This window comes from Perca fluviatilis, chromosome 20, assembly GCF_010015445.1.
Source record: "Perca fluviatilis chromosome 20, GENO_Pfluv_1.0, whole genome shotgun sequence".
In the NCBI taxonomy this organism is placed as follows: Eukaryota; Metazoa; Chordata; class Actinopteri; order Perciformes; family Percidae; genus Perca; species Perca fluviatilis.
The window spans coordinates 15,363,804-15,391,230 of NC_053131.1; the positions used below are offsets into that span (position 1 = coordinate 15,363,804).

The 27,427-nt window shown below is 41.6% G+C and overlaps 1 protein-coding gene across 2 annotated transcripts; it reads left to right on the plus strand.

The window, feature by feature from the left end:
• The first annotated feature begins 1,511 nt into the window (after window positions 1–1,511).
• On the plus strand, window positions 1,512–26,404 carry ddhd1a (DDHD domain containing 1a). Of its 2 annotated transcripts, XM_039786739.1 has the most exons (14): window positions 1,512–2,845; window positions 4,567–4,743; window positions 9,139–9,240; window positions 13,583–13,711; window positions 16,045–16,192; window positions 18,887–18,996; window positions 19,457–19,563; window positions 19,655–19,917; window positions 20,551–20,626; window positions 21,171–21,320; window positions 21,640–21,704; window positions 21,787–21,959; window positions 22,447–22,644; window positions 22,758–26,404. In XM_039786739.1, exons 1-14 carry the CDS (start codon window positions 2,047–2,049, stop codon window positions 22,943–22,945), a joined length of 2,685 nt encoding a protein of 894 aa, XP_039642673.1. In that variant the 5' UTR covers window positions 1,512–2,046; the 3' UTR covers window positions 22,946–26,404. The 2 variants fall into 2 exon arrangements, with proteins under 2 accessions (XP_039642673.1, XP_039642674.1); XM_039786740.1 differs by lacking the exon at window positions 9,139–9,240 and having other exon boundaries at window positions 1,513–2,845.
• Window positions 26,405–27,427: the final 1,023 nt, after the last annotated feature.

The following is a 27,427-nucleotide window of genomic DNA, read 5'->3' on the forward strand; positions in this document are numbered from 1 at the left end:
ATTCTCCATTCACCAACTTATATAACTAATCAAGAAAAAACAAGTGTCCCCAGGGTTTTGGCCTCAGACTGTTTTATTCTACTATCGAAACTATTAAATGCAATTGTAAGCCTGTGTGGGCTGTGGATTGTGAATAATTGTTGAGGTTGACTGAAACTGTCCTGCTTTTAATCTATCTTTTAAGTATCAAACATTCACCTCCAATAGGCTAGTTAATAGTCAGATTTAATGGTTTCCAAAGGAGACAAGTGTTTAAGGAGGGCAAAAAAAACTACCACAGAAGCATTATAAACCACATGTGCAGAATAATCCACTTCTCAGATGTCCATCCATAATTCCATTACTGAAGTTTCAAACTATCCTCATTTTTGCAAAAAAATAGAGCTACACTTGCTGCTTCCACATTGTACTATTGCCCTAAAAAGTCCAAAGCTCCTCCGGAAGTTGTTTCTTATTGTGAAGTACAACATTTACACCTTTCAAGCCTGCAGGGTGTGTGAATTTGATATTAAAAAGACTGATCTTGGGCGGAGAAACTTTAATAATGCACATTGTGCAAGTGGTTGTTGATGGCCAGAAGCATGGAGTATTGGACTGCAGAGGGGCGGGGCGAGTTTAAAGTTTAATTCCCACTCTGCAGTAAATTAGAACACAGCAGGGTAATTTCTGTTTATCCCAAATACAGCTGCCTAGGCCTCTCTCCTATTCCTCTCCACAACACGTCCCCAGGATCACCTGGACCAGCAGTACACACACAAATTGCGCTACACAAAACACACATTATGCAAACACATGCACTTGCATAAACAAACAAACCAGCACATGGATATGCATGCATATGCACACAGATACAAACACAAACTCACACTGTACTCATGCACTCAGACACAGAGATGTAAACACACTGGTTGCACTAGAACAGATACATTACAGATAGATTGTGAAGTTCAATGACATCAGTGGCTTGTGGGCTGAACTTAAACTGAGAGGCAATTACTTTGTGGCTACTTGCTTCTTCATTATAGGGGATGATTGTATGTATCTAGATTGTGTCCTAACATAGTCTATACGAGGGGAATTTGTAGTGAGACTGTCAGAAAGATGTTTGTTTTGCTGTAAAATGTTGTGGCTGTAGCAAAGTTTGCAGGTATGTTGTACTGGAGTGTTCATGTTATTTTGTCCACCCCTGTCACCACAAACATCGCAGTGGTTTGTAATAGTGTTTTTAGACAGGGAACTTTTTCTAATCCCTCCGAAAGTGCTTTATTATGAGTAGGTATTTGCTTCCCTCAAGTGGAAGGTCAAGTCATTGCAAAGTGTAAACGATTGAATTAAGGCTGATAACGTTCAACAAAGATCCTGTTCTAAACCGTCTCTGCCTTCAACGGGTGTTTGTCTCCATCTAGTGCACAATAAGAAATAATGCCTTTTATGAACGGAGCAGATGTCGTCATGTTCGCGCAATTTCTACGTGCGCGTTCACGATTGAATCCTGTGATCTATGCGTCAGCTGTCAAGCCATATACACACGCATACTACAGTACTGTCTCTATGCGCGTGATTTGTTTGGACAACGAATGAATCTGAAATTCCACAGAGACCGGAACACACGACAAAGTATGGTGACTGCAATATAACGCCTATCGAGCTGGACTAAAGCTACTCCGTGACAGGAAAGTGGTTTTACAAAGGTTTATGTTAGTTAAGAGTAGGATAAAAGGGTTGAACAGGCTTCCCGGTTGCTAACGTACGTTGCAGACTAACGTTAATGCTAATAAGCTAGCCTCGGAGTTCTATATCCAGCTTCATTAGCTTAGCTGGCTAGCTAGCAAGCTAACAAGCTGATGTAGCGACAAGCTGCGGAGTGTTCTAGGAAATGCGGTGGGAGCTTGTCTGGAGGTCTTTAATTTTGTTGAAATTTTCATTTTAACACTGACCAGTATGCCATTGTGTGATAGCCGTTGCGAAGTAATAGTGAGAGCTGTGTTAATGTGAAAGTGGCAGACGAGGAGGTAACGTTAGTGAGGTTGGGTTGCTCAGGTAGTTATGAGCAGTTTCAACAATTTAACATCTAACGTTACATTAAGCTCTTCTGTGAGCATCGACAGTAAAGGCGCACCGGTCAGCGACGCTACCAACAACAACAACAACAAGGAGTGGGATTTGGGAAGCGATGTGTTTTCGTACTGTCACGAGATGAGTCCCATGGATGACACGATGCAGGCAGGGATGTCCTCGGTCCAGTCGGGACTGGACGGACACCTGCCGCTTCTACACGCCGGACACCACAGCACACAGGACGGGTTGTTGTTTGACCTGAGTTCCCCGGCAGCCTTCCTCGACAGCAGCTCTCTGGAGTACAGCGACAACGACGGAAACAACGCGGGTCCGTTGTTCGAGAAGAGAAAGAGGTCGCGGTCCAACAGCTCCAGAACCCGCCTCAACGAGGTGGTCACTGAGCTCGGTCCCGAGGAGGTGCGGTGGTTTTACAAGGAGGACAAGAAAAATTGGAAGGCCTTTGTCGGGCATGATTCACTTAATATTGAACGTATGTTTCGGAAATACTGTGAGCTGAACCCTGGTGCAGCAGGCTCCCAGGTCGGCGCTGGGGAGGAAGAGTGCGGTAATAACGGCGTGGAGAGTAGAGGACTGAACGGTGCATTCCCGGTGGAGACGAGGACCAGCAGTGTGCACGGAGGCCCGGGGTCCCTGGACACATCCACCGTGTCCTCGGAGGAGAGGGACCCTAACGCAATTGAAATCAACGTTGAGCCAGTTTGTGTCCGGGGAGGGCTCTATGAGGTGGATGTTAAAGAGAAAGAATGCAATCCTGTTTACTGGAAGCGTGAGTATCATGAAAATCATCCACCATCAAAGTCTATAAAATGACATTTTTTGCTTTGCACCAGTCACACATTATGCAGTTCCTTGATTGCAGGTCCCAAAAACATCACTGAGTGCATTTCCATAGGCACTAATTCCTTTTGTGCACCCATACCTCATATATATTCTATATTCTGCAGTATAATGGCTGAGAGCATGCCAGTTAATGACCCACAGCCACTGAGGAGCCCAGTGCTTATTATTATTGCAACATCCATCCCTGCACCCTTAAAAAGATACACGCTAGCATTTGATTATCCATTCCGTTTAGTTACTTGCTGAGTCCTGCATTGTTTTGCAGTTCTTTCATTGGCTAAGTAATTACTTAGCCTTGTCTTTTGGGAACATTTGAACAACCCGGGAAGTCCTTCTATTGGAGTCAGCTGATCTGTGCTAACTAATTCGTACATATTTCCAGGAAAGGGCAGAGAACAAATGAAGGCGGTCACAATAGAGGCTCAGCAAACCTGACCTTGATGAATGGGTTCATTGGTAGCTGGTTCTTTGTCACTAAGTGACATTTAGAGAAGCAGTTATTTACCTCACTGTTCATGCTGTGGATGTAAGTCCTTCTGTAGTGAGCTCAAACCCTGGCTGTGCCTTTTTAGTTTTGCCTGTACCACTGCAAACACACTGTCATGTTAACATTTAAGACCCAGATACACTACATTTGAGATGGGATACTAATGCACGAGGAGATTTTTTAAAACATAATCAAAAGCATATCAGTTAGGAAGAGAGAGGCCAGTTCATGCAATTGGAGACATGGAGAAGAGGGGATGTTGATATACTGTAATCCAATAAGTAAAACATTGTTGACCATACAAATAATTAAGGCGTTAAAAGGTGTAATAGCTTTATGTTCTAACAAGTTGAAAATGTCACTTATCACTTTATGGGAACTTGAAACATCATGTTATGTGGATCGTACAGACTTATCTTCTCTGACCAGATGTGAACCACCTTAAGAAATGAGTGAATAGTATCTACTGTGAGCCTCTATCAGTGTGTCTATCTTAGCCATGTGTTGTGGTGGGCCTCTTTGTCTGTAGAGTAAGCTTATGTGTTTTTATATCTGTACAGATAAGAAGTCTCACTCTGTAAAGAATGGGCCCTGTCTTTTGCAAAGTATGCCTACATTTAGAACTGCCTTTATAATCTTCTTCACCCTCGGAGAATTAGTTAACAATGTCACTCAAGAATGTAATCAAAACTGGCCTCGCCACTGAGACTTGGCCCTCCTGGATTTGCCAGACTTGTTGAGGTAAATGGAAATCATTTTACGTCATCCAAAACACACTGTGAAAGGCAAAGCGATCTACTCCATTTCTGAAAAGCGACTATTGTAAAACATTTCAAATCCAGCATTGTTTACTTCCATGTTTTACTAGCTTGAATTCTTCCTCTCCCCTGCCTTTGTTGGCACATTGCAGGCTGCATGTCTTGGCACTGTACCACCACCTTCAGATTAGGGAAATGCTGTGAAACCTTCTGCAAGATTGTTCACTGCGGCACCTGTGCCAACACTAGTAGAGAAACGGGCACCATAATGAGCAAAACACGCAAAAATGACTTTATTTAGATAAATATTCCACATAGGCTCCTGGCTCCAAATTGTCTGTTGCTACGGTTAAGTAATGTTTTTTTTGTATCTATATACATGCTGTTTTTACTGTCTTACAGAACAAGACCATATCCCAGTCATGAGAGGCCAGTGGTTTATTGATGGCACTTGGCTCCCGTTAGAGGAAGAGGAAAGTGACCTCATCGAGCACGAGCACCTGAACCATTTCTTCGGGCAACAAATGCAGGACACCTTCGAGACGGATTTGGTGGTCCGGACCGTCGATAGCAAAGATGGTGAGAGAACGGGAAGGGGAAGGGTAGAAGAATAAGGATAGGTTTGTGTGATTTTTGGAATGTGTGGCAGAAACACCTAAATCAAGGCAGCTGCAAGATCCTTTAAACAACACAGCACTGAAGCATCCATTCTGGTAACTCAAGTCTGAATAAATAAACACAGCTGATAAGTTGATTATAAACTAGAATTGAGAGTGAATGTTGTGATAGAGTCAGAGTGTGGTTTGGGGTAGACACATGAGACCAAAACACATTATTGCTCACTCACCAGTATTTTACTGCTGTATTCACCAACCCTGCAGTATTTTTTTTATCACAGGCAATATCTCATAAAAGAACACCTATATTATAGTGCTATGTTAGGGCGGTGAGTAGATGAAATGCTCTAAGGCGTTATTAGTAATACATTCTATTAAAAAGTCAAGTCATCATTTTAACAATAAAACCAGAAGAAAAGCACTGTGAGACATGAATAGTGAATTATGTGACTGCCCTGCCTGCTGTAGTATCGATACACAGGCCAGAGAAATGAATGGAGCAGGTGCTTCCATTCACGTGAGGGAAGGTTTTGTCATGTCATCCTCCCAGTGTACTGTAAAGCAGGTGCAGCTCGTACATTCATTCAGGCACGCCCCCCACCCCCCCTTGCTCGGGCGAAAATGTAGCAGGCATTAGATGTGAAAGGCAATAAGAAAGAGGTCCTTTGATTCAGCAATCTCCTTAAGGCAGTCAGATAGATCTACAGGACCTTCACTGGTGATGAATGTGTGGGTGTGTGAATGTGGCAGATAACTAGAGAGAAGCAGAGAGAAAAAGATGCAGAAACCTTGAGAACATGTTAAGTCTGCATCATAAAAACTGGGCAGATATTTTGTGAGAGACATCAAAACATCACAAAGATAATCTGGAACATTTAAACATTAAATCCTCAGCCTAAATCAATTCAAAGCAGTTTATCATCCAATTACCCTTATTTCCTGTAATCCTGATTGTTTATATTTGAATAATAACTGCATAATGACACTGAAATTGCTATTAATCACGCAAAGCCATGCTCTCTTATTTTTTTTTGCTTGCCTTGTGTCGAGCACACTGCACTGTTGCAGACCTGTCAGGATACGGTCACCCCCACACTCAGAATAAATTAAGGCCTATAAATAAAGACATCAAGCAGAAGAAAGTGACTGCAGTAGGTCGGTCAGTCTCGCCTGCATCGTCACTCTCTATGTCGTGTATTCGTGGCTGTTGGTGCTTTGTTTTGGAATAAAAACCGGAAGGTCACTACTGGTTCACAAGCATTCGTGTACATGTACACATGGACACTTATAGATCTGTACGTGGAAGCACGCAGATCAACAGTCACAGAGGACAAAGGGCTCATAGTCAGATTATCTGCAAACCAGGTGTGTGAAATATAGTGGAAGGGCACACAAATTGATTGTGTGACACATAGAGGCCCCTCCATTGCACAACATACAGATCATATGACCTTAGCTTGTCCAGTGGGTGAGCTACTACAAGGGTGGATAGTGCAGTATAATTTTACTCACTATATCATGTAGTGAGAAATAAGTAAATACATCATACTGTATGTTATTATAACCCAAAGCCTGCTGTATTTTGACATGCTCTTATAATTTCCTGTAATGCGTGGGACTTGAAACGGTGAGCATCTGTTCAAAACCCTCCTGCTGCTGCCTTTGTTGGCAGATTGTTTTCCACTCCTATTCTTAGCAGTGTGAAAGCGAAGTGAGTGATAGATCCTGTTAATTCACCTTGTTTTGGCCGTTGTTGCAGGGAGCTTTTACAGTAGAGTATTTCATCTTGGAGCTAATAATCTGAAGCACTTGGAGCCATAAGCGGGCTACCTTGAAGTGCATTACAATTGATAAATGGACCACCAAGCCAGCGAGCTGCACTCTGACATTACTGCAGAACATACATTTCCCTTGCAATCTCTTCCCCTTGTTATCTGTACTCTCTTCTCCTTCCTTACTTGTGTTTGAGTAGTAGCTGAGTCTAAAGGTTAGTAAAGCAGCAGACATACCAGTGTGCTATGCAGGCATTCTATCATAATGTGGACAGGACTACTGCTAGTAGGTACAAAAAGTGCAAGAATGTCCTGTTCCCTGATGATACAAATGCAACTTTCTGCTATCTTAATGAATTGTAAAGGAGGAAGGCAGTGTCAGAAGTAAAATCGCTTAAGGGCGATATTCTACTAAAGAAAGGTCAATAGTCACATTTGGTGCTATAGTCATAAATGAACAGTGGGTTTTTTCACAGTAGTTCTTTCAGATATCAGAATAAATAAGGATTGATTTGATGGCTTTTGTGAGCTTGAAATGATAACACAAAAGTTTTCCTTAATCAAAAATAACTTATTAATGTTTCTGTTACTTTATTTAAAGGAATACGCCACCGTTTGTTGAAATAGGGCTCATCATGGTCTACCCTGGCTGTAGATAGGTGGGCCAACACATTTTTTGTCTCAGTGCAAGTAATTAGGTTGTTTTTTTTGTCTTTTGTTGGCTCACTTTTACTCACAACATGCTAACCGGCAACATAGGATTCCATTCACTACGCTAAGCTAACTAGCGGTGGCTATTCACTTTAAGCTTATCCAATATGTGTGTATATGGGTGTAGAGCAGGAAGCCTGTGGTGGAAACTATAGGCTGTGTCGGGCATCAAAGGAAAAATAAGGCAAGGCCCACACATTTGTTTGTTTACACTACATATTCAGCTGCATGCTGAAAAAAAAAGGAAATTACTCATCTAATAACCAGCTCTTGGGATTTACATTTTTTTTTTTATCTATTTGTCTTGTCATAAATCAGTTAGACATCTTGTTGTCACTTGTGCTTAAGATATTAAATATGTTTGTATAAGTTATCAGGCGTCAACAGTCTTTTACTTTAATCAGTATAAGATTGTATAAAATAAAGGTGCCTTCAGGTGACCCAAAAGTCATGTAGTGTGATCTAAACCCCAAGAATGATCATATACTGCAAACTATCGCACTAGTGAGTTGTTCCTCATTAGATCCATTAGTAGATATTCCAGCCATTAGGGAACACCTAGCCTATATATATGGATGGGTCCATCAGTGCTGTAATGCCCAAATGAATGTTGCTGATGGATTTTACAGCAAACAAACTTCCTGTGCACTCAGCAGGTCACTTCTCCACATCAGCCTTTCACCACTGCTGAGGGAGACTCTGCTGACATTTGCAAGTCTGATGTCTGTGTTATCACGGGATGAAGGATTTAGTCAGATGAGAGTCTTCTAGACTTTGCTGATTTGGTTAACAAATGCAGAGGAGGCTGTTTGAATGTCACAACAGGACATCCCATTACAACCGATTCAGTGATTTAATGGACACAGACCTGCTGTCAGTTTGATTTTGATTTTAACTGGTGTGACCTTTACTAATTATTTCAATACATCAAATAGTTACCAATATCTATGGAACATTATACATAACTTCTCTTTAATCTCCGTTAGTTTGTTAGCTAGTTAGTTAGTTAGTTAGTTAGTTAGTTAGATAGATCCAGCTAACTGCCACATGATTAATTCAGTGTTAATATCAAGTCATTGGTATTTACGGAAAAGTTCTTTATTGTATAACTCTTATACCAGTGCCTATATTTCAGACTCCATGTACTGTACTGGAACATTACATGTTTTTACATTCTTTTATTAATCTATAATAACCTTTCAAAGAAAATGACAATAAACATGATGTTTAGTTATGTGTCTCCAAAAATGCTTCACTATGTTTGTTGTCAGTGTGTTAGTGGAAATCAACATCACTCCCTAAAACATTTCTAATATGCAAAATATAAATGGAAGGGGTTGTTTTTGTGTTAGACGTCTTTGCAAATTGTCTTGTAATCTTCACAAATTTGTGGCTGTTGTGCCATCTATTTATTTTCTCCTTATTTTAGTCATGTATTGTGTGGAAAAGGAAGTTACCAGCTACTATATTTTAGTATTTAACAAGCAAAATGTTTTCCAATGATACTGCATTTTATTATTATTATTTTGTTTATAGAAGAGTAACAGTGTATTACACTTTCACACAAGTTTTTGTAGAAATGGTCTTTACAGTGAAGACAGTAGATTTCTGTAATGATTGTAAAACAGATGCTACCTCAGTCATTTTAGGCAAATGTCAAGCAGCGCTGCATTCTGATGCTGGTTATTTTCATGATACCAACCTGCGGCCACAAGGCTCTTTCAGTAACCAGTACAGGCTCAGTGTCCAGGGCCTTGAAGTGGTAACCTGATAGCAGCGCTACTTGATAGATTGGCCTGTTCAAGAGTGATGACAGTAGCCTGTGTGACTGACACCAGGGTAATAGACATTACTCACTCTTTCTTGGTTGTTAGTTCTCTCCCTCCTGCCCCCTTTCTACCTCCCTTTTCTGTTCAAATGGAGTGGATATCAGACGAGTGCTAAAACTACATGTCACAAGCGCAAACGCTGCCAAGGTACTGTAAAATACCAAGTTCTTTTTTTTTTAAATATATATATATATACCTCTGCTGTATTAGATCTGCTAGCTTGTGTACTCTTTCCTAGTAGATCCTTGGTCCTTATGGAACTAGACTTTACTTTCTGTTGTGGTTCAGACCTGTTCAATCTAATATTTAGAACTAGACCTAGGCTCAGTTAAAAATGGTTACATTGCAGCCTTAACTGGGCCTAGTTGCTAGAACTTCTCCCTTTGTGCTGTGACCCAGAGTTTGGTACTACTACTGCTGTTGCTGCTTTTTGAGGAAACCTTTGTATCTGTCACTAATCTCCTTGCCGGGATAGTGAGTAGACAACATGGTTTACTCAACTACTAGGGCAAGACCCCTTAAACCAGTGGATGTGAAATAAGATAGCGGGTCCTCAAAAAGCCACCCTTCTTTACCCCTTCTATACCTCTCCAGCCCTGTCTCCCACTTTCTGTCCCATTGCTCTCTTTTTCTCATCCCTTCTGGCAGTATGACCGTCATTAATGAACCACCGCTCTAAGAGCAATGAACAAAGCTTTCTGTTGTGAGCCAAACACAAGTGATGAGCTGAACAGTGGAGCCATTGTAGCCCTTTCTATAGCCCCCTAACATGTTGTGTAGAGTTGCCCTCTTAGAGGTCCATCACTTTTCTAGTTCTGGGTGTATTGACCCTCATTAAAAATCCTGAACAGAGAGGTCTCGTGGGCTGTGTCCTAACCTCATAGTAAATCCAAACTACCAGTGACCTCAACAGTGACCTGTGATTTTCCTGCATTACAACCCGTCTATGTTGGGAGTATTGCAGTACTGCAGGCAGTACACTTTTGTTTTTACATTAAGATTACACTAATATTCTGCCTTGTCCCTTTCTGCAAGAGGTGGGAAAACCTTATGAAGGGAATGTAGCTGATGTGTTTGTCATTCCACAGTCAAGAAAAAGTTGTAACCGATATATTGACACAAATGTCCCAGTCCCAGACCAGCATCCTAGTACATTGTAGATGGGATTAGTTAGAGGAGCCCCTCCCAACACTGTGCTTCCTGCATATTTCCTAAACTCTCCCATCCAACACAGTCTCACGGCAGTTCATGAAATGGTCACGTTATTTTTAATCTATTGATTTGTGTACACGGACACAAATCAATAGATTTTTCTTTTCGTGGTGATCGGCATGTAATGGGAAGCATCTATACGGAGGTTGGGATTAGGAAAAGAAGAACGGGGAAAGGACACGTCACACGCCGGGACACGATCCGCTGTCTCTGGGGGGGGCGCGGGACAACAACGGGACGGTTGTGTTTAGGAAAAGAAGAACAGGGAAAGGAAACGTCCCACGTGGGCCACGATGCGCAGTCTCTGGGGGACGCGTGACAACCACGGGACGGTTGTGTTTAGGAAAAGAGCAACGGGGAAATGAGACGTCACACGCAGGACACAATCTCCAGTCTCCGGGGTGAAAGTCCTGTGTTGTTTGACCCCTCCACCACCCCAACCAACCTCCCTGCGCGGATTATCGGCATTTCATACTACTCTCTACCGTAGTCGTGCTGTGATCACGAAAGATGCTTCCCATTGAAATACATTAGTTTAAAAAACTTGGTGACCACCACGAAAAAAAACGACATAAACGTGTCCGTGTAAACGAATCAATAGATTAAATAACGTGACCATTTCACCAACTGCTGTGAGACTGTGTTGCTCCCCCACACTTTTTTCTCTTTTATTTCCACCGATTACCCAGTTCCTTTGTATTCTTCGTCACATTCTCTGCCCCTCATCTCTTACTTTGCAACCCACTTCCTCATTCTGTGTCCCTCAGTAATTCGCCATAGCAGTGTTAGAGAACTCTCTCAGTAAACTCTTTAACCTTTCTTGGTTGAGCCCCGGCTCCTCTGTACACTTTGATCCCCCCGCTCTTCCCTTCCTTTCGCAATGCATTGCCTCTCATTGTAAAACAGGAAGTGTCTTTGTACCCCATAATAATCACTCCATCTTACTGGCTACATTTTCACTTGTAAATCTCATCAAACTAATATTTTGTATTGTTAAAGCCAGCTAACTGGGGGGAAGTTCAACATACAGTAGTTAATATTCTAGCTCGACTAATACCTCCTGTTTTACAGTGGACTCGGCCAAATAAATGTCAACAGTGTGTAGTGGCTTGACCCACCCTGTAACAGTGTGTAGGTCTCATGGCAACTGCCACCGACCTTTTCTCCTTTGTTCTCGCTTGTGAGTCCATGAGGTAGATGAGGAAAGGAGGCCACTCTAAACTGATTAAGTCAAACCAGATGGTGAAGGGTTCTCTTTTCAGAAGAGTTGATTGTTCCACTTCATAGCTGCTTTCATAGAGTGGTTTTGTGATATTCTGTGTGGTGTTGGTGGTGGTAGTAGAGGTTAAGCATATGTTTGCTTTGCTGTTGAGTGGTTTCATTTGAGGATCTGCAAAAGATAAATGGAAATGTGTGACAGAGGAAACTGTATATCTCTCACCTCAGGTTCCTCAGTGCATGAGCTTTATTGTTTTATCTGGCTAGGAAAAACAATGTCCTTCCTTTTTTATTCCAAATTGATCTAGTGCCATTTTACTCCCAGCACTTCTGTTTCCTTGTGGCAAACTCTTATTACTCGACCCTGCTTGTCCTTCTTCTTTAGAGCAATTCCTTTCCACACTGGTTGCCCTCAGAGTGAACAACTAGGGTTGTACCACCCGTCATGCTTGACCAATGAAGAAATTAGCCTGCCAGGCTACAGAGGCCTAGCCTAACTCAGATTTTTATATATATATATATATATATATATATATATATATATATAGTTTTATTAATTTACATGGGAACAGAAAAGAGACATACATTTTTTAACTTCTTCACAAATGTCTTATTTCTTCCTTCCCTGTTGACCTGGCACCAAGGAATATCTAATAAATGTAAAATATTAAAAGATTAATGAGAAGAAATAAAACCTATGGAAAGGATGCATGGTTTGACACATGACACAAGTGATTTCCTGGTCATGTTTCCACTCCTCTCCGACTCTTACTGCTAATTTCCACCGGTTGCGGAACGTCTGCGACACAGCTCCGGCAGCCCGCAGCCCTCCGGGGGAGATACGCAGAGTTTCTATTTTTACCGGACAGCGGAGAGCTCGGCAGCAATTCAGCACACGGCAGATGGTGCGGGAAACAAAATAAAACATCCGGGTAATTTTCAAAATAAAATACACCGTGCTCATGGCGGATCATATTTCCCTGCACTACACCTTGAAAACGCAGCACAGAGTTGTTTCCCCTCTACTCCTCTGGATGGAATCAAACTGTTGTTGGTTTTGTGGTTCTATTCTACGTGAATTTGCGAGATCTCGTGGGTCCTCGTGACTACAGCTGTCAGTTATGGCCGCAGCCGTGCCGCAACAAATCCGGACCTGGTGGGTATTGACGGACGGCGGAGCATGGAGCCGACACGCAGACGTTCTGCATTCGGTGGAAATCCCCAGTTAGGTTTTTAGTGTGCTTCTTGAAGCACCATAGCAATACAATGATACTAAGTTTGTAGCATTTCATTTTACATTGTCATTTGGTTTGTGAGACTATATTGTTTGTTAGAAGTACTTTACCCTGTTCTTAAGGGTTTTAATCCCCAGATTGGTTCAGAGCAGTACAAAGAGTCGTGACTGTGCACTGGTCCTACGCCAAGGTCTTCCACCAATTTCATCCAAATCAACTTGACTGCACAGGACATTTAAAGGACATGCTGCAGAGACATAAATCACTCTCTCAAGTCAACCAGTTTCCTTTATCGCCCTTAGCTCCTGTAGCAAAACGGGTTCTTCTCCCTAGCCATACATCTGCTCTTACTTGCCCTTATCACTGCAATACAGTTTGAATCAACAACATGGAGAAAAATTGGACTGAAAGTCAAATTAATTTTGATATTGGCACATAACAATAACAAAATGTCTTTGGTTTGATGACCCGCAAAGCAGGACAGACAAGCAAGAGCTGAAATATGCAATCATGATGTGATAGTTGGATGTGTTTTTCTTTCCAAATGCAGATCAATGCTCCAAACTGCATTTGATTGAGCTGTGAATAGACTGATCCTAGACTTTTGCTTTATCGTACTGCGTCTGAAATGATCACAATGTCTTCAATCTCTCTCCCTCTGTTCCCACCCTAAAACTTGTAATCACGACCCCTTTGTATCGGTGAACCCTTTTCCTTGGTTTTCCCTTCTCTTTGCGCAATTTCCCACACCTTCTACCAATGCTCTCCTCTCCTTTCATGTGTCCATTCATTCACTCACTCCTCTCTCACTGCCCCCTCTACAGCCATCCACAGTCTGAAGCTGAGTCGGACCCATGTGGATTGGCACAGCGTGGATGAGGTGTACCTCTACAGCGATGCCACCACTTCCAAAATTGCACGCACCGTCACCCAGAAACTGGGCTTCTCCAAAGGTCTGTAATGTACACACTGTCATTATCTCTCCACATGATAAAGTGGACAAACAGTTCCCTGATCATACTGTATATGTGTGTTTGTACTTTATTAGTACTGAATTCCTTTGAATCCCAGTGTTCGAACAGTTAATGGCTTAAATCATTTCCTCAAACTGTTTTACTCTTACTACTAGCGACTGGATACCTGTTATTACTACTACAACTACAAATATATGGATGATGAAATAAGTGGTACAATATATTATACATGTATGACAGAGTATTAGGGAAGGTTTTTATTAGACTAAGTTTACGTTACACTTTTTGACATATAAACTATTTATTTTGTTTGAAGGCAAACATTAGGTCAAACGAGACTGAGAGTCTGCCGCCTCGCTAGCGGTGAGCCTGTACTTGGAGCGATGGTTTGAGCTGAATGCTAACGTCAGCATGCTAACATGCTCACAATGACAATGTTAACATGCGGCCGTTTAGCAGGTGGTAGTCTGGCTCACCGGATGTACAGTGCTGGGATAAAGCCTGACATCACGTGCCGGATGTCCTTCCGCTTTCTCCGCTATCTATTTTAGTGCCACCCAAGACGATTGGGATTGGTTAAAAGAAATACAAACAACCCTATACTAGTATGATAAGCCAGGAAATAATAAGCCAGAAAAGACTGATAAGCCAGAAAATCTAAACTGTTTTGCACCTGTTCTCACTTTTCTGCTCATCTAATGCATGATATACTTATATCTGAATTCAGGCTATGTTTAGACGGAAACGATCTGAAGAGAAAACGCAAAAGTGGCGTTGCGTTCTCACTTTTTATTCCGCGTTTTGAGAGGAGGTGGAGTTATTGCTCCAAACAACCTTAGATTACAAAGGCACAACAGGGCGTGGACTGGGAGTCCTGCCAGTCAAAATATATAGACCTATGGACTGAATTTCTTCAGCAGCATCCTGTACCTGGAGGGATGTCATATCCACACGAGAAAGACACTATCTGTAAAAGTCAGATATTATCAAAGCTGAAAGCCATCCGGAACAAGTATAGGCAGGCTGTGGATACCCAACAGCGGAGTGGCCATGGGCGAGTAATCACTCTATATTTTGATTTATGTAACGAAATATGGGGTGCCACCGTGAGCAGATCGGAGCAGACTTTTGCATTTTTACCCTTTTAGACGGGAACGCGTGGAGCGTTTTTTAAGATTTCAACCCAAAAACGCCGTCGCCGTCTAAACGAAAGGCACGTCTGATAAAATATTTTGCCGTTTTCACCCTCGAGCGTTATCATGTAAACAGGGCCTCACATTGTGCCGCCATTTTCTAGTATTTAACAGTTTGAACATGGCTGGGTACAGTTCAGTCTCTTAACTGGATTAACCCAGAAAATTATGCAGTGTCCATCTGCTATTTTCAGGGTCCAGGGTTGATCATATAGCCCTAACTGAAAACACTGCAACTGCAGTTTGACCCCATGTCCAATCTTTGATCTGTCTGGATGACTCTAATCTGATCTCCAATCTCCCAGCTCTGTGTTGCATTTTCATCTCCTGCTCGCAGAGAATAAGAGGAGTCGTCGTCACTGGTTATGTCAATCCCCCCTGACACACAAATGCTCAGTGATGGGAAATCTCCTTAATGCTATCCAGACAGCAGTAAATGCCATTGGCTCCCATCACTATCACATCACATGACTGGACTAGACTTTTGATTCTAAATGAGGACACACACTAGTCTTTGGCCACAGTCACAGCAGGGCTTCGTGTCTCACCTACTGGCCTCTTTGGACTCAGAACAGCACGTTACATCACTTGGATATTAATAGCCTTCTAGTGAACATAGTGGGAATGTGTGTATTTAGAAATGCCGTACAGAAAATACTGTAAACATGTAGAAATGTTTTGCTTCTCTTACCAGGGTTTTTCCTACATAGAGGAATTTTTGGTTTTAGCCAGCACCAAAATGAAATAAAAATAGCAATTCAAATCCTCTCTGAATGTGTTTAAGAGCAATTTACTTAACAGCCGTTGAACAAGCAGAACATAAATATGAGAGCTAATCTCAGTTTTACTTTTTACCTAGTCAGGCTGTACAAGACTCTCCCGGTGATTTATTGAAATATTTAAGTTAAGTTTTATTTACTCAAGCATCTTATACATTTTTGTTTGTGTTAACACAGACTCATTGCCTTTACTGTATGCGGACATATCATGCTTACTGCCGTGTGTAGTCTCCCCCCAAAGGCCCTTTCTGAGCCAGGAAAACCCCTGTTTACTGTACAAAAATCCCAAGCAGCTAGATACGATTAGTAATAGTCCAACCCTGTCCTCTGCTTCCTCCAGCCTCCAGCAGTGGAACGCGGCTTCATCGGGGTTTTGTTGAGGAGGCCTCACCTGAGGACAGACCCCCTCAGACTACACACATTGTCTTTGTGGTTCATGGGATTGGACAGAAGATGGACCAGGGACGCATTATTAAAAACACTGGAATGTGAGTTTTTAAATAGAGAATGTGATTGAGGATTTGCTCGCATGCATGTTGTTTTATGTCAGTAAAACCACTACGTTTTTTACCTTTTGTTCCATTATAATTTGTAAAAGGGCTAAGGCAGGTTCAAATTTCTAGCACACTAACTAAATTCTCAGGTGATGTGATGTTTGAATTGCCATTAAGTTTGTTAGTTTGCTGTTTTCTTTCTCTTCTTTTCCAGACACGGTCTGTCTCTCACACTTCTCATTCTGTCATTCTGCTTTTCTAAAGACAGCTCACGTCTTTCTTTTTACTTTGTATTTCTGTTTGTTATGACAAAAGCGTGATACTATCTTGTTCTTGTAAATGGTCATACATTGTGCTTTAGCATGTTTTGTGTGTTCCCTCGTGCTCCTGATCAAGCTTATATTGCATGTTGTTTTTATTAACTGATGAAGGGTTTCAGATATCGACCTGTCTGGCAGGTCCTTGTGATTACAGATACAGTTTTTTTGTTCAGCACCATTGTCAAGTATGTAAATACTGTATTTATGGAATGCAAAAGTACAGTCATCAAAGAAAAATGTGGACACTGCACATTACATATTTTCAGCTGTTTAAGCATTTGAATGCAAGTATCTTGTTACTATCCCGGTGGCTCCGGCCGTCGCAATCTTTCCGGCTAATCCAAAAATGGGCAAAAAGGTGGAGCAGTGTTTTTTTTGTACTAGGCTGTAATGTAAACATGTTTAATTCTGCTGTAAAGTCATTTTACCATGGGGGGCTATGGGGATTGACCCTCTTATGGAGCAAGCCTCAAGTGGCCATTCAAGGAACTGCAGTTTTTCCTACTTTGGTTGGCTTCATTTTCTTTTAGCACATTTTGTTGTTGTTTTCGCTTGGGCCACATGCCATTTTGGGCTTAATATTATCTGGGCTCTGACCCCCCCCCATCCCCCTTCACAACCGCTATTGCATGTCTCACACTTTTTCCCTCTCCTTTGTTCATCCAAGGCCTCCCATAGTGGAAGTTATTTCAAGTATTTCTTTTGATAACATTGCACCTGCAGCTTTTGTATTTTGTTCTCCTCCCCCACTCACTCTATCTTTCTCACCCTCTTTGTTTTCTCTGGCTGTTCTCTTACTTTATACCTTGTATTGTTAAATTGCCTTCGGTACTGTGGCCAAGACAGCACAATGCATCGTAACTTAAGAAAACACAAGGGAACAGGGAAGCAAATTTGCCTGACACATTGCATTTAGTAAGGTAATATGCATGCAACACACTGAGAGGAATATTATGCTGGGAACATACACTTTGACATCTTAATATTGTGCTAAATTCTAAATAAATTGTATATATCCAAACAACTGGGACTTATGCCATCTCAGTTTAAGCAAACTAACCAGCTGCACCAACATCATGAATCCACATTTCATGCTTTGCTTCCATGTGTGCCAATCTCTTGAATGCTTTGAGCAGTAATAACAAAATTCCATTTTCTCACATTTTATTGGGGTGTTGGCACAACTTTCAGAGATGGATATTTCATAACCTCGGCACGTAAAACCAAAATTATCAGCATGGCCTGATACCGCTAGCGGATACTTCAACCTGCCTGACGAGTTCTTTTTGTCTTTTAAAGGCTCAACATTTTAATGAGGAACTCTGTCAATAGTATATATTTGTGTAGAGGCTGCAGTGGGGAAGTTAAAATAACAGGCCACAATAATCACTTCTGCCCTAAGAGACCTGATAGAGCAAACTATCACAGTGTTCTTGCTTTTTAAGAGTGAAACACCAACGAAGACTCGCTGCAGCTCATCTTAAGCCAGGGCACAGTCTTTGTATGTCTTTGTTTGATGTACTGTGTGAAGACATGCCCCCGACCCTGAATGGCACCACTGTACTGGCCCTGGAACATGAGCATTCCAGGCAGTAGTACAGAACGTGCAGACCAGAGCCTTGTGTGTCTCTGTGTAGTTAGCATCGGGCCATTGACCGTGGCTCAGGCCCGCTAAGCAGGTAAAGTAGACCAAGTCAAGCTGCAGAGCACTTTAAGCCTAACTCCCAGCTCCCTGTGGATTACATCATGGACACTTCCCTCAGCCAAGAGGAAAGAACAACCTGACATGTCTAGCCAGTTCCTTGTTGTTTTTAACCTGAATTAATTTCAGTTCTGTGCCTTTCTGCGTGTCATCAGCAGCAGTGAAAGATGAAATTGTGGGGGTTTAGGGTATTCTAAAACAAAAAGTGTCTTTGTAAATGCCAACCTCTAGGGAATCCTTGTGGGTGCAGCACAGAAAGGTCTGTGATGCAGCGCTCAACACTCTGAGCATTTATTTCCCCTGCAAACACACTAGCCTGCATTAGGTGCTCCATTCACAGAGCAGCCACCTAAAAAGCCTCTCTCAGCCTCTCTCTCTCTCTCTCTCTCTCTCTCTCTCTCTCTCTCTCTCTCTCTCTCTCTCTGTGTATTTAGAGTTTCCTGTGAGCTAATGCTGTATCATATAAGATTAGTAGCATTGCAGCCATTGTGTGTGTGCTGCATCAGGGAGTAGCAAAATGGGCGTCATTCTTCCGACAGTCATTAAAGTCTGTGAGAGAACGAGTGCAAACATACTTTCTAGTCTGTCTGTAGCAGGGCTGGAGATATATAAATATAATATATTCAGAACATTGTGTATGGTCTTTATCGTTCTGTGTCTATGTAGGCTGAGGGAGGGTGTGAGGAAGATGGAGGAGAAGCATTTTTCAGAGCACAATGACGAGCATGTGGAGTTCTTGCCTGTCGAGTGGCGCTCCAAACTTGCCCTGGATGGAGGTCAGTGTGTGTTTTTGAGACTTTGCATGCCTGTGTGTATGTAGTTTGTTTGGTTTGCGCTTTAACTCTGTGTATGGTGGATGTATTTAAGTTGTTCAGTCTTTCTTATCCTAATTTAAAAAGGATTAAATTCTGACATTAAAAAATGTCAGAATCATCCATTACAGGATTTAGTGTGGACATCAGGTAACCGTAAACTCATGACCTGTCCTAACCAGTTCAACACCACTGCAGTGCAAATTACAAACTCAATATTAAATTTATAGTTACATTAATACCTCTCTGGCAGTGTCAATCAAAACTGAACATTGTCTCATCTTTGTAAAGGCAGAATTTATGCCTGAGCTGTTGTATTGGACTGCATTAGATTGTATAGGTATGGCTAATAACTGGCCCCTGAGTGTATGAATCCAGGCACCATCATATGGCATTACATCTCGGTTTTCTACTGTTTCTGTAGATACGGTAGACTCCATTACACCAGACAAAGTGAGGGGACTGAGAGATCTACTCAACAGCAGTGCCATGGACATCATGTACTACAACAGCCCCCTGTACCGGGATGAGGTGAGAGTTGCACACTTCCAGAAACCCAAAAGTAGAGTTCTCGATGTAACAATATATCTACTTAAAACGTCTCCACTCCCCGTCTCTTCAGATTACCAAGGGCCTAACACAGGAGCTAAATAGACTCTACACACTTTTCTGCTCCCGGAACCCTGAGTTTGAGGAGAGGGGAGGCAAAGTGTCCATTGTGTCTCACTCCCTCGGCTGCGTCATCACCTACGACATCATGACGGGATGGGATCCGGTGCGCTTCTGTCAGCAGGAGCATCACGCTGTGGAGGCGGAGCTGGACCTGCGCTGGATGTCCTATGAGGAGAAGCACGTTTTAGAGCAGCTACAGCTCACAAGGAATAGGTAGGGCTTGCTAATGTAGATCTTCAGTGACTCCTGGCTTGGTTTTAGGGATTGCACGTATAGCCGTAAGAATCCTCAAGAGATTATCTGGGGGAAAAGTAGTCAAGATCTCAGATCGGATTTCATTGTGACAATTTTGTAATTTACCTTCAGCTCTCTCAAATTCAAACCACTCTCTCCTCCGAATTCAATATAAAAACCTAGCATTTATTTATAATACAGTGTGCTGCTGTTCATGTCATACTCTATTTTTAGGTGCAATGTTGTGTTTCCTGTTTTTGTGAAGCAGCAGGGTATTGTGATGCCCCATGATCAAATGGAAGGGAACAGGCTTTTAATAAATCTCCTCAGCACCACCCATCACCCTGTGTGTGCAGTATCATTTAGTGTGCACATCGTTACCTTAGTGAAACAAGCTGCTGGGAAATAGCTTGTTGATCTGAGTGGTACTGAGATTGCTTGCTATAGCTGATAGGAGAATCTGTATGTCTAGGTAGCTTGAGGTTATAATGCATAAAGGGATATTAAAAAAGGACTGTATTGCGACTGATTTTCAAGGTACGGTTTCAGAGAAGTTTTTCATTTCATTTTGTTTCTAGTTCATGAACACTGTGTCCCTTCTCCTTCTAACAGGTTACAAGAGCTGGAAAATCAACTCCTCACGCTGGAGGCCTCAAAACCCCCGACACGCCCAGCCCTTAAATTTAAGGTAAGATGCTTAATTATTTGAACATACTGTACGTGTACCATTGCAATATGGCATTACTCTAAGTCAATAAATAATTGTGGTTTCAGCTGTTTTTTTTGCAAGGATATTTGCTTTGAAGGACTAAACAGCTCACCACCAAATGCTATGACTTAAGTTTTGGCTTCCTCATTCAATTTTTAAATTTTATTTATAGTATCAAATCAATAACAAGAGTTATCTCAATACACTTTACAGATAGAGTAGGTCTAGACCACACTATCATTTACAAAGACCCAACAATTTCCCACGAGCAAGCATTTGGTGCCCGAAACCTTGGACAGACCCAGGCTCTTTGTGGGCGGCATCTGTCGCTGCCAGTTTGGACATGGCATGTAATGTTATTATTTGTTGTACCGTTTGAGGGTATGTTATACTCATGTGTCCATTATTATAAGAAGACAAAACAGAAATGATTAGTGTTTACAGCATTGAACAAGTGCTTCCTATGTCAATACCAAAGACACCCTTTAGGACATTTATATCATATTTGCACTTTTTGTCTCAGGTGGAAAACTTCTTCTGCATGGGTTCTCCTCTGGCGGTGTTCTTGGCTCTGAGAGGGATCCGTCCTGGTACTAGCTGCCACCAGGACCACATCCTGCCAACCTCCCTCTGCAGCAGGCTCTTCAATGTCTTCCATCCCACAGACCCTGTGGTCAGTCTCTGTCGCTTGCCCCCAGCTCATACAGATGCTCTCTCTCACTCAGGGTTATGACAACAAGTCAAGATTTCCTTTTCTTAATTATTTTCGACTTTGCCCACACACATTTATGGCCTGATTTAGAAGTAGGAATTTGCTGTTTTTACTCGACTTGCCATTTTCCACTGTGCTCTGCTTAAGGAAGCCAGACCTTTGCCACTAACTCATTGCAATGTTAAAATACAAAATGTGTACTGTACGCATTTGACAACTTGGATTTGCGAAGGCATTTATCTGTGCTGTAAGCTAACTGCAGTTGTATTGATCTGTTCAGGCCTACAGACTGGAGCCCCTCATCCTCAAACATTACAGCAACGTTGCACCTGTTCAGATACACTGGTAAGAACTTGAATCTTACGTCTTATAACACTCAATGTTATCCACACACTATGTTTTCAAAGTATGTCTGTTTATCTACCAGGTGTAGCGAAACTTCCCCCACACCCTATGATGAGGTCCGGCCCACCTTCCTGACCCCAGTCAAAGACCCGACCTCTGACACTGAGAGCATCCCCAGCCCGAGCACCTCTCCTGTACTCGCCCGCAGGCACTATGGAGAGTCCATCACCAATTTGGGCAAGGCCAGCATACTGGGTAAGACACTACCATCACTTTGTTTTTGTTTTTGTTTTAAAGCCTACTTAAAAATGTGTGAGGATAGACTACTATGTTGAAAAGCGTCAGGGGTTGAAGAAGAAAGGAGTAGATATTCTCTTTTTAATACTGTAAATATAATATTTCTACAACTGGCATGGGGAAATAATATGACTTCTGACAGCAACGGGAAGCCCAGAGAAAGAGCTGAGCTAATTAAATTTCACTCTGGAGATAGTCGTTATTCCATAGGTAAAATCTATTTTCTCCTGTGAGGTTTAATATTTATAATATTAAGTAAGGTGAGATGCTCACTTACTACGTCAACAGTGCCATCATGTGGAGGGATGGAGAATGGGCTCATACACTTTGCTTTCCCTTTGAAATAAATTGAAAATATATAAAATAAAAAGAAAAGATTGCTTTTTGCACATCTAACGCAGCATCTCTCTTTTTGTTTCTCTCTTTCTTTCCGCACTCAATATAGGAGCGGCGAGCATAGGGAAGGGCATCGGCGGCATCCTCTTTTCACGTTTCTCCCGCTCCAACAGCCAGCCCTCGGTGTCATTAGGACTGGAGGGAGGGGCGAACACTGAGGAAGAGGAGCAGAAGCGGACAGAAAGCCAGTCAGCCTACGGCCTCTCCACCCTGATTCGGCCCACCTCACCCATTACTGACACATCACGTTAGTTCACTTAACCTGTCCAACACTAAACAATCCTAGAGAACGTCTCCCATTTGTTGGTGGGTTTGGAGGGTACAAATATCAGCGTTAATGTCTCTAATTCTGTCTTACAGTGGAGCTGGAGCGGCGCATCGACTTTGAGCTCCGAGAGGGTCTGGTGGAAAGTCGCTATTGGTCTGCGGTGACCTCACACACAGGTTACTGGTGCTCCCATGACATAGCGCTCTTCCTGTTGACCTTCATATACAAACAGAAGACGACGCCCTCTGACCCAGCAGAAGATACTCCGGAGCCAGACTGAGGCAGCACATTTGTTAGAAAACATGCACACTTAAATGGTGTCTGATAACCCTGAAGGGGGTACGTCACCTTCTTGACAAGACACAAACAGAAACCTCATTCATTTATTTTTCATGCACTCAAACTGCTGAAATACACTAAATCTTCTTTTTTTCCCCTTCCTATATCTCCATGTGATGCATCTCTTTTAACACTGTGGAACTAATCCTGAGAAACTGACTTCATTCCAAGATGTGCATTTTTGTCTCTTTTTGTGTAGTGTGCACTCTAAGGGTGACCTTGTTGGACTAGGAACCCTCTAAGGAGGTGCATCCTTTTGCCAGTATGACCACGAGCTACGTATAAACATGGAACAAGAGTCTTATGAGTTTTTAATGCAACCATAGGCAGAAAGTTCTAACTTCATCCCCAGGTCTTCAACCTTAAACAGCTGCAGCCTGTTGATAAAGTGTCCATATACAGTATTTCCTGTTAATCAGTGCTAACATCCAGCCTCCCCCCCCCGCCCCGCCCCGCCCCCTGCAGACTCATTCCAGAGCCTTGTGACACACTTGCCTGACCCTAGGTCCCTGAGGCTTCGAGTTCTGTGTGTGTGTTCTTTTTAACTTTTCTTTTTTTAGAAAAGTAGAGAGAAATTTAATTGTCAAAAAGAAATTGTAATTTTACCTAAAATAAACCTTTAGCTACCACAAATCAAAAACATAATGCTAACAAGCAAATGCAATGCCTTTCATAATTAGCCAAATAATATTACCCGTGCAGAGTAGTTCTGTTTAGTTTTTCCAAACAAAAACTTTGGGCATTATCCCTTTAATAATGTTTCGGAAGTATGAAGAAACGCATAACAAACATGATATTTATATAGTTTGTTTTTCTTTCTCTGTGATTTATTTTTAATTTTTTTATGTTTGCCTCTTTTTAACATTGTTTGACTCTTGAAATAGATATGCACCAAATAAAACCTGAACAAAGCGCCACTTTTATATGGTCAACTAAAACAGAATGTCCTTTAGTGTTTTCGTTTCATGCAAAGTACAATTTTTGTTGAAGTACGAGGCACAAATTGTCTCTTACTAACAAAACCGTTACAGTTGAATGTCCTACAGGACATCAATAGTTTCCATGTGACATTTACTGTATATGCAAAGGTTTACAACCACATGAGGCTTTTATCAAGACATGCATATCTACGCTCTTAAACAAGGGCTGGACATGTAGAGTTATTTTCTTACACCCAGTCAATTCTTTTTTAAATCTCTTTGTCATGTCATTTACAAGACGAGGTCTCACCCAAAACAATCACAGTCATTCAAACTAATGCTTCTATATCAAGGAAAGGTTATGGAGAGAATTTTCTGTGCTATATCTTTTGATATTCAGATGAAATCAGCGGTAGGCCTACTACGTGTATTTTTTCCTTAAAAAAAAAAAATAAATAAAAAAAGAAATGTTTTTCCTAGTGATCTCATCTCTGGGAAAATGAAATTCAAACTTGCGGCCAAATAACATTTATGTGTCTAACTTATTAGCTGCTTGGCATTAGTCATTCTAAGGCATACTCCAATGAAAAAGTAATTGGCCCTGGGGTAAGAAATAGCTTCGTTATTATTTTTGCGATACATTGCACGCAAAATTGTATCTCTTGCCTTTTCTTGTGACCAATTCACACTTTCCTCTTTTGAGCAATGGATATGTCAGCTTGTGTTTTTATTTGTGTGAAAGGTTTTCTTTATTTAAAAAAAAAGTGTGTTTTCCAGCCACCAGACGTGTCGTTGCCTAATTGACACTACTCACAAATTTACTCCCAAAAAAAATGGAGACAGCAAATCAATGTTTTCTAAACATTTTTTGCTTATCATGGCTCTTGCCTTAGGTTTGTCAGAGCAGTTCTGAAAAAAAATAAAAGAACATACTCCTGTAATGACGGATCATGCGTCAGTTGAATGTGGTCCTTTTTAAAAACACGCCCAGTAATGATTATGCAGAAGTTAGAAAACGGACTCACTTTGCATGCTGTCATATTAATGGTAAATGGATGCTGGAACAAGAAGACCTTGCAGAGAGTGCCAACACACATCTAGGAAACCGCTTTGTGTTCTTCATTGAACAGAAAATCTCTCATGATTGTTAATGGACTTCTAATGGAATCATAAGACTTTTGCAAGGGATGAAGAAATGGAATTACCCTTAGATTTAAGTTAGTCACGAGACAGACTTGATTAATTGTCAGTGTCAAATTTTCTTTTGTGTCCTACTTGTTATAATATGGTAGTTATATGAGCGCTTATTTTTTTAATTTGCTATGGCGCAATCTGCTGGTTTACTGTTCCTTTCAATCGGGAGCTGTTGTTGACTGGTCTACCACAGAATGGAATCCATTTATTGGTATTTAATGTCTGTCATTTATGCAAAGGCCTACTGACTGAAACCAGGATGCCTCTTTTAGATGACCAGATATATGACCAGGAAGACTTATGGAAGCAGGGGCAAATACGGGAGTGATATGAAAGCGTTTCTACGTTTGATCTGTCGGATCTTGGCCATTCATTGACTATGAATTTCACAGAAATTATATAGAAAACAGCCAATTGTTGATGTTTATTTAATTTTTTTTGGCTCAGCATGTGTTACATTGCAGAAGTAGATGCAGAAAGCAGTTTTAATATGTTACTTGGACAGTAGGCATGCAGTTTACCTGGGAGACCTTAGACATGTAATGCAAAATACAAGGACAGTTCCATTGATGCCTCTGTATCTTTAAAGTCGCAGTGTGTGAGTTCAGACATGGCAAATAGTATTGTTAGAGTGTGGACAGGCCATGACAATGACAACAATGTTCCTGCCAGTGTTTGTGATTCGGCTGTGTGTTTCCAAAATGTATATGATCTTTGCATATTTTCCATTCTAGCAATTCTTGATTCAAGCACAGATTTTCCAACTACGTTTACTCTGCTTGAAAAACAAAAGAAGCTAAAAGAGAACTAGACTGGAGAGCATTAACGAAAACCTTTGTCAAGATACATCATACTTTTGACAAAATGAGCATTAAATGCACAGCATTTTGAATGATAACAGAATATTTTTTTGTTAAAGGAACCACAACCATCAGGGAAATGTCCATTTTTAAATGTTTTGTTGACCAGTTTGAAGCCATCATTAAGGAAAAGAATCGAGGGCTGTCACAGATGTGTTGTCATTCTTTAAAATGTTCAGAAGGGCCTGCAGCCATATGTAATCAGTCACTGGGTGAAAGAGAAATAAGCATTGAAATCGATCGTGAATGAAATGTGTTGATTTGTGTCAGATACCACTGTTGCTCTAACTTGGATGTCTCCGAAAAGTGTTTTTGTCTCTCCTTAGAGCTGTGCAATAACCCATGCCTGTAATGGATTCTAACTGCCATCCAAAGCACTGTATTTATTTCCTTTTATTAAAGCATTTCTTTTTTGGATTCAGTGAATTCTCTTCTTCTTCTTAAGCTGTCATATCCCACAGATAATAGTACGGGGAAAATATTCAACTTGTTAATGCCGTCGCGTAGGATGAGGTTGAAATCACCAGAGGGCGATGGTATCATTGCTCATTTCCAGACTGATTTTTGGAGGACAATAGAGCGGCTTGTTCGTCTGAAACTCAGATCAGATTCTTTCCAAGGCACCCCCTGATGTGAATAACAAGGCTGACTTATGGATCGTGAATAGGCCGCATTGTAATCCACAAGAAGTCATTGCTTCCACATGAGTTACTGGCGCTTTAATGCACTTTAGCAACGTCTGCAAAGGCAAGGCTCACAGATGGGACCATTTAGAACGGAGGTGATTCTCATAAATAATGCATTTGGCCCTGCTGTTCTATGTTTGACCAGAAGAGGTCAGTCATCTATTGGTAATACTGGAACAAAGACCCCTATTGACCATCTGTTATCCTGTGCCCTTTCTCCATTTCTATTTCCATTCATTGCCCTTACCTAATTGAGCTATTTAGACAGTTGTTAATGCTCTCATCTATGATTGTGTGAATTGATCAATTATGCTTTTCAGTTTGGTAAGAGAAATGTTAAAGTGGCATACAATACATACAAAGTTTCACCCACTCAAATATCCCCAACTACAATCCAAATGCTGAGAAACTGACATTGTTTAGTTTCTTTCCAAAGGTAACTCATGCAGATAGTGTAAACCTCCCCTTACATCCTCCACCTCTCTGTCTCTTCTTTCTCCCCTTCACCTCCTCCCTCCTCATCCACATCAGCAGCAGCCAAGCCATCTCTCCTCTCCATCGGACTCTCCTGCTCTGCATCTGACTCGCTCAAATGTTTACTCTGCAATTAAAACACAGCCTATAAAAGGCAATGGGTCGGGTGCCAGACACTGATGAGGGGGTCAGACCAGCAGGGAGAGAGGTTATAAATCGCTTTGATGCCGAGCGTAGTCTGAAGGCCCAGATTCCTGAGCTGGAGGACTGTAGCTGAGCGAGTTCACCG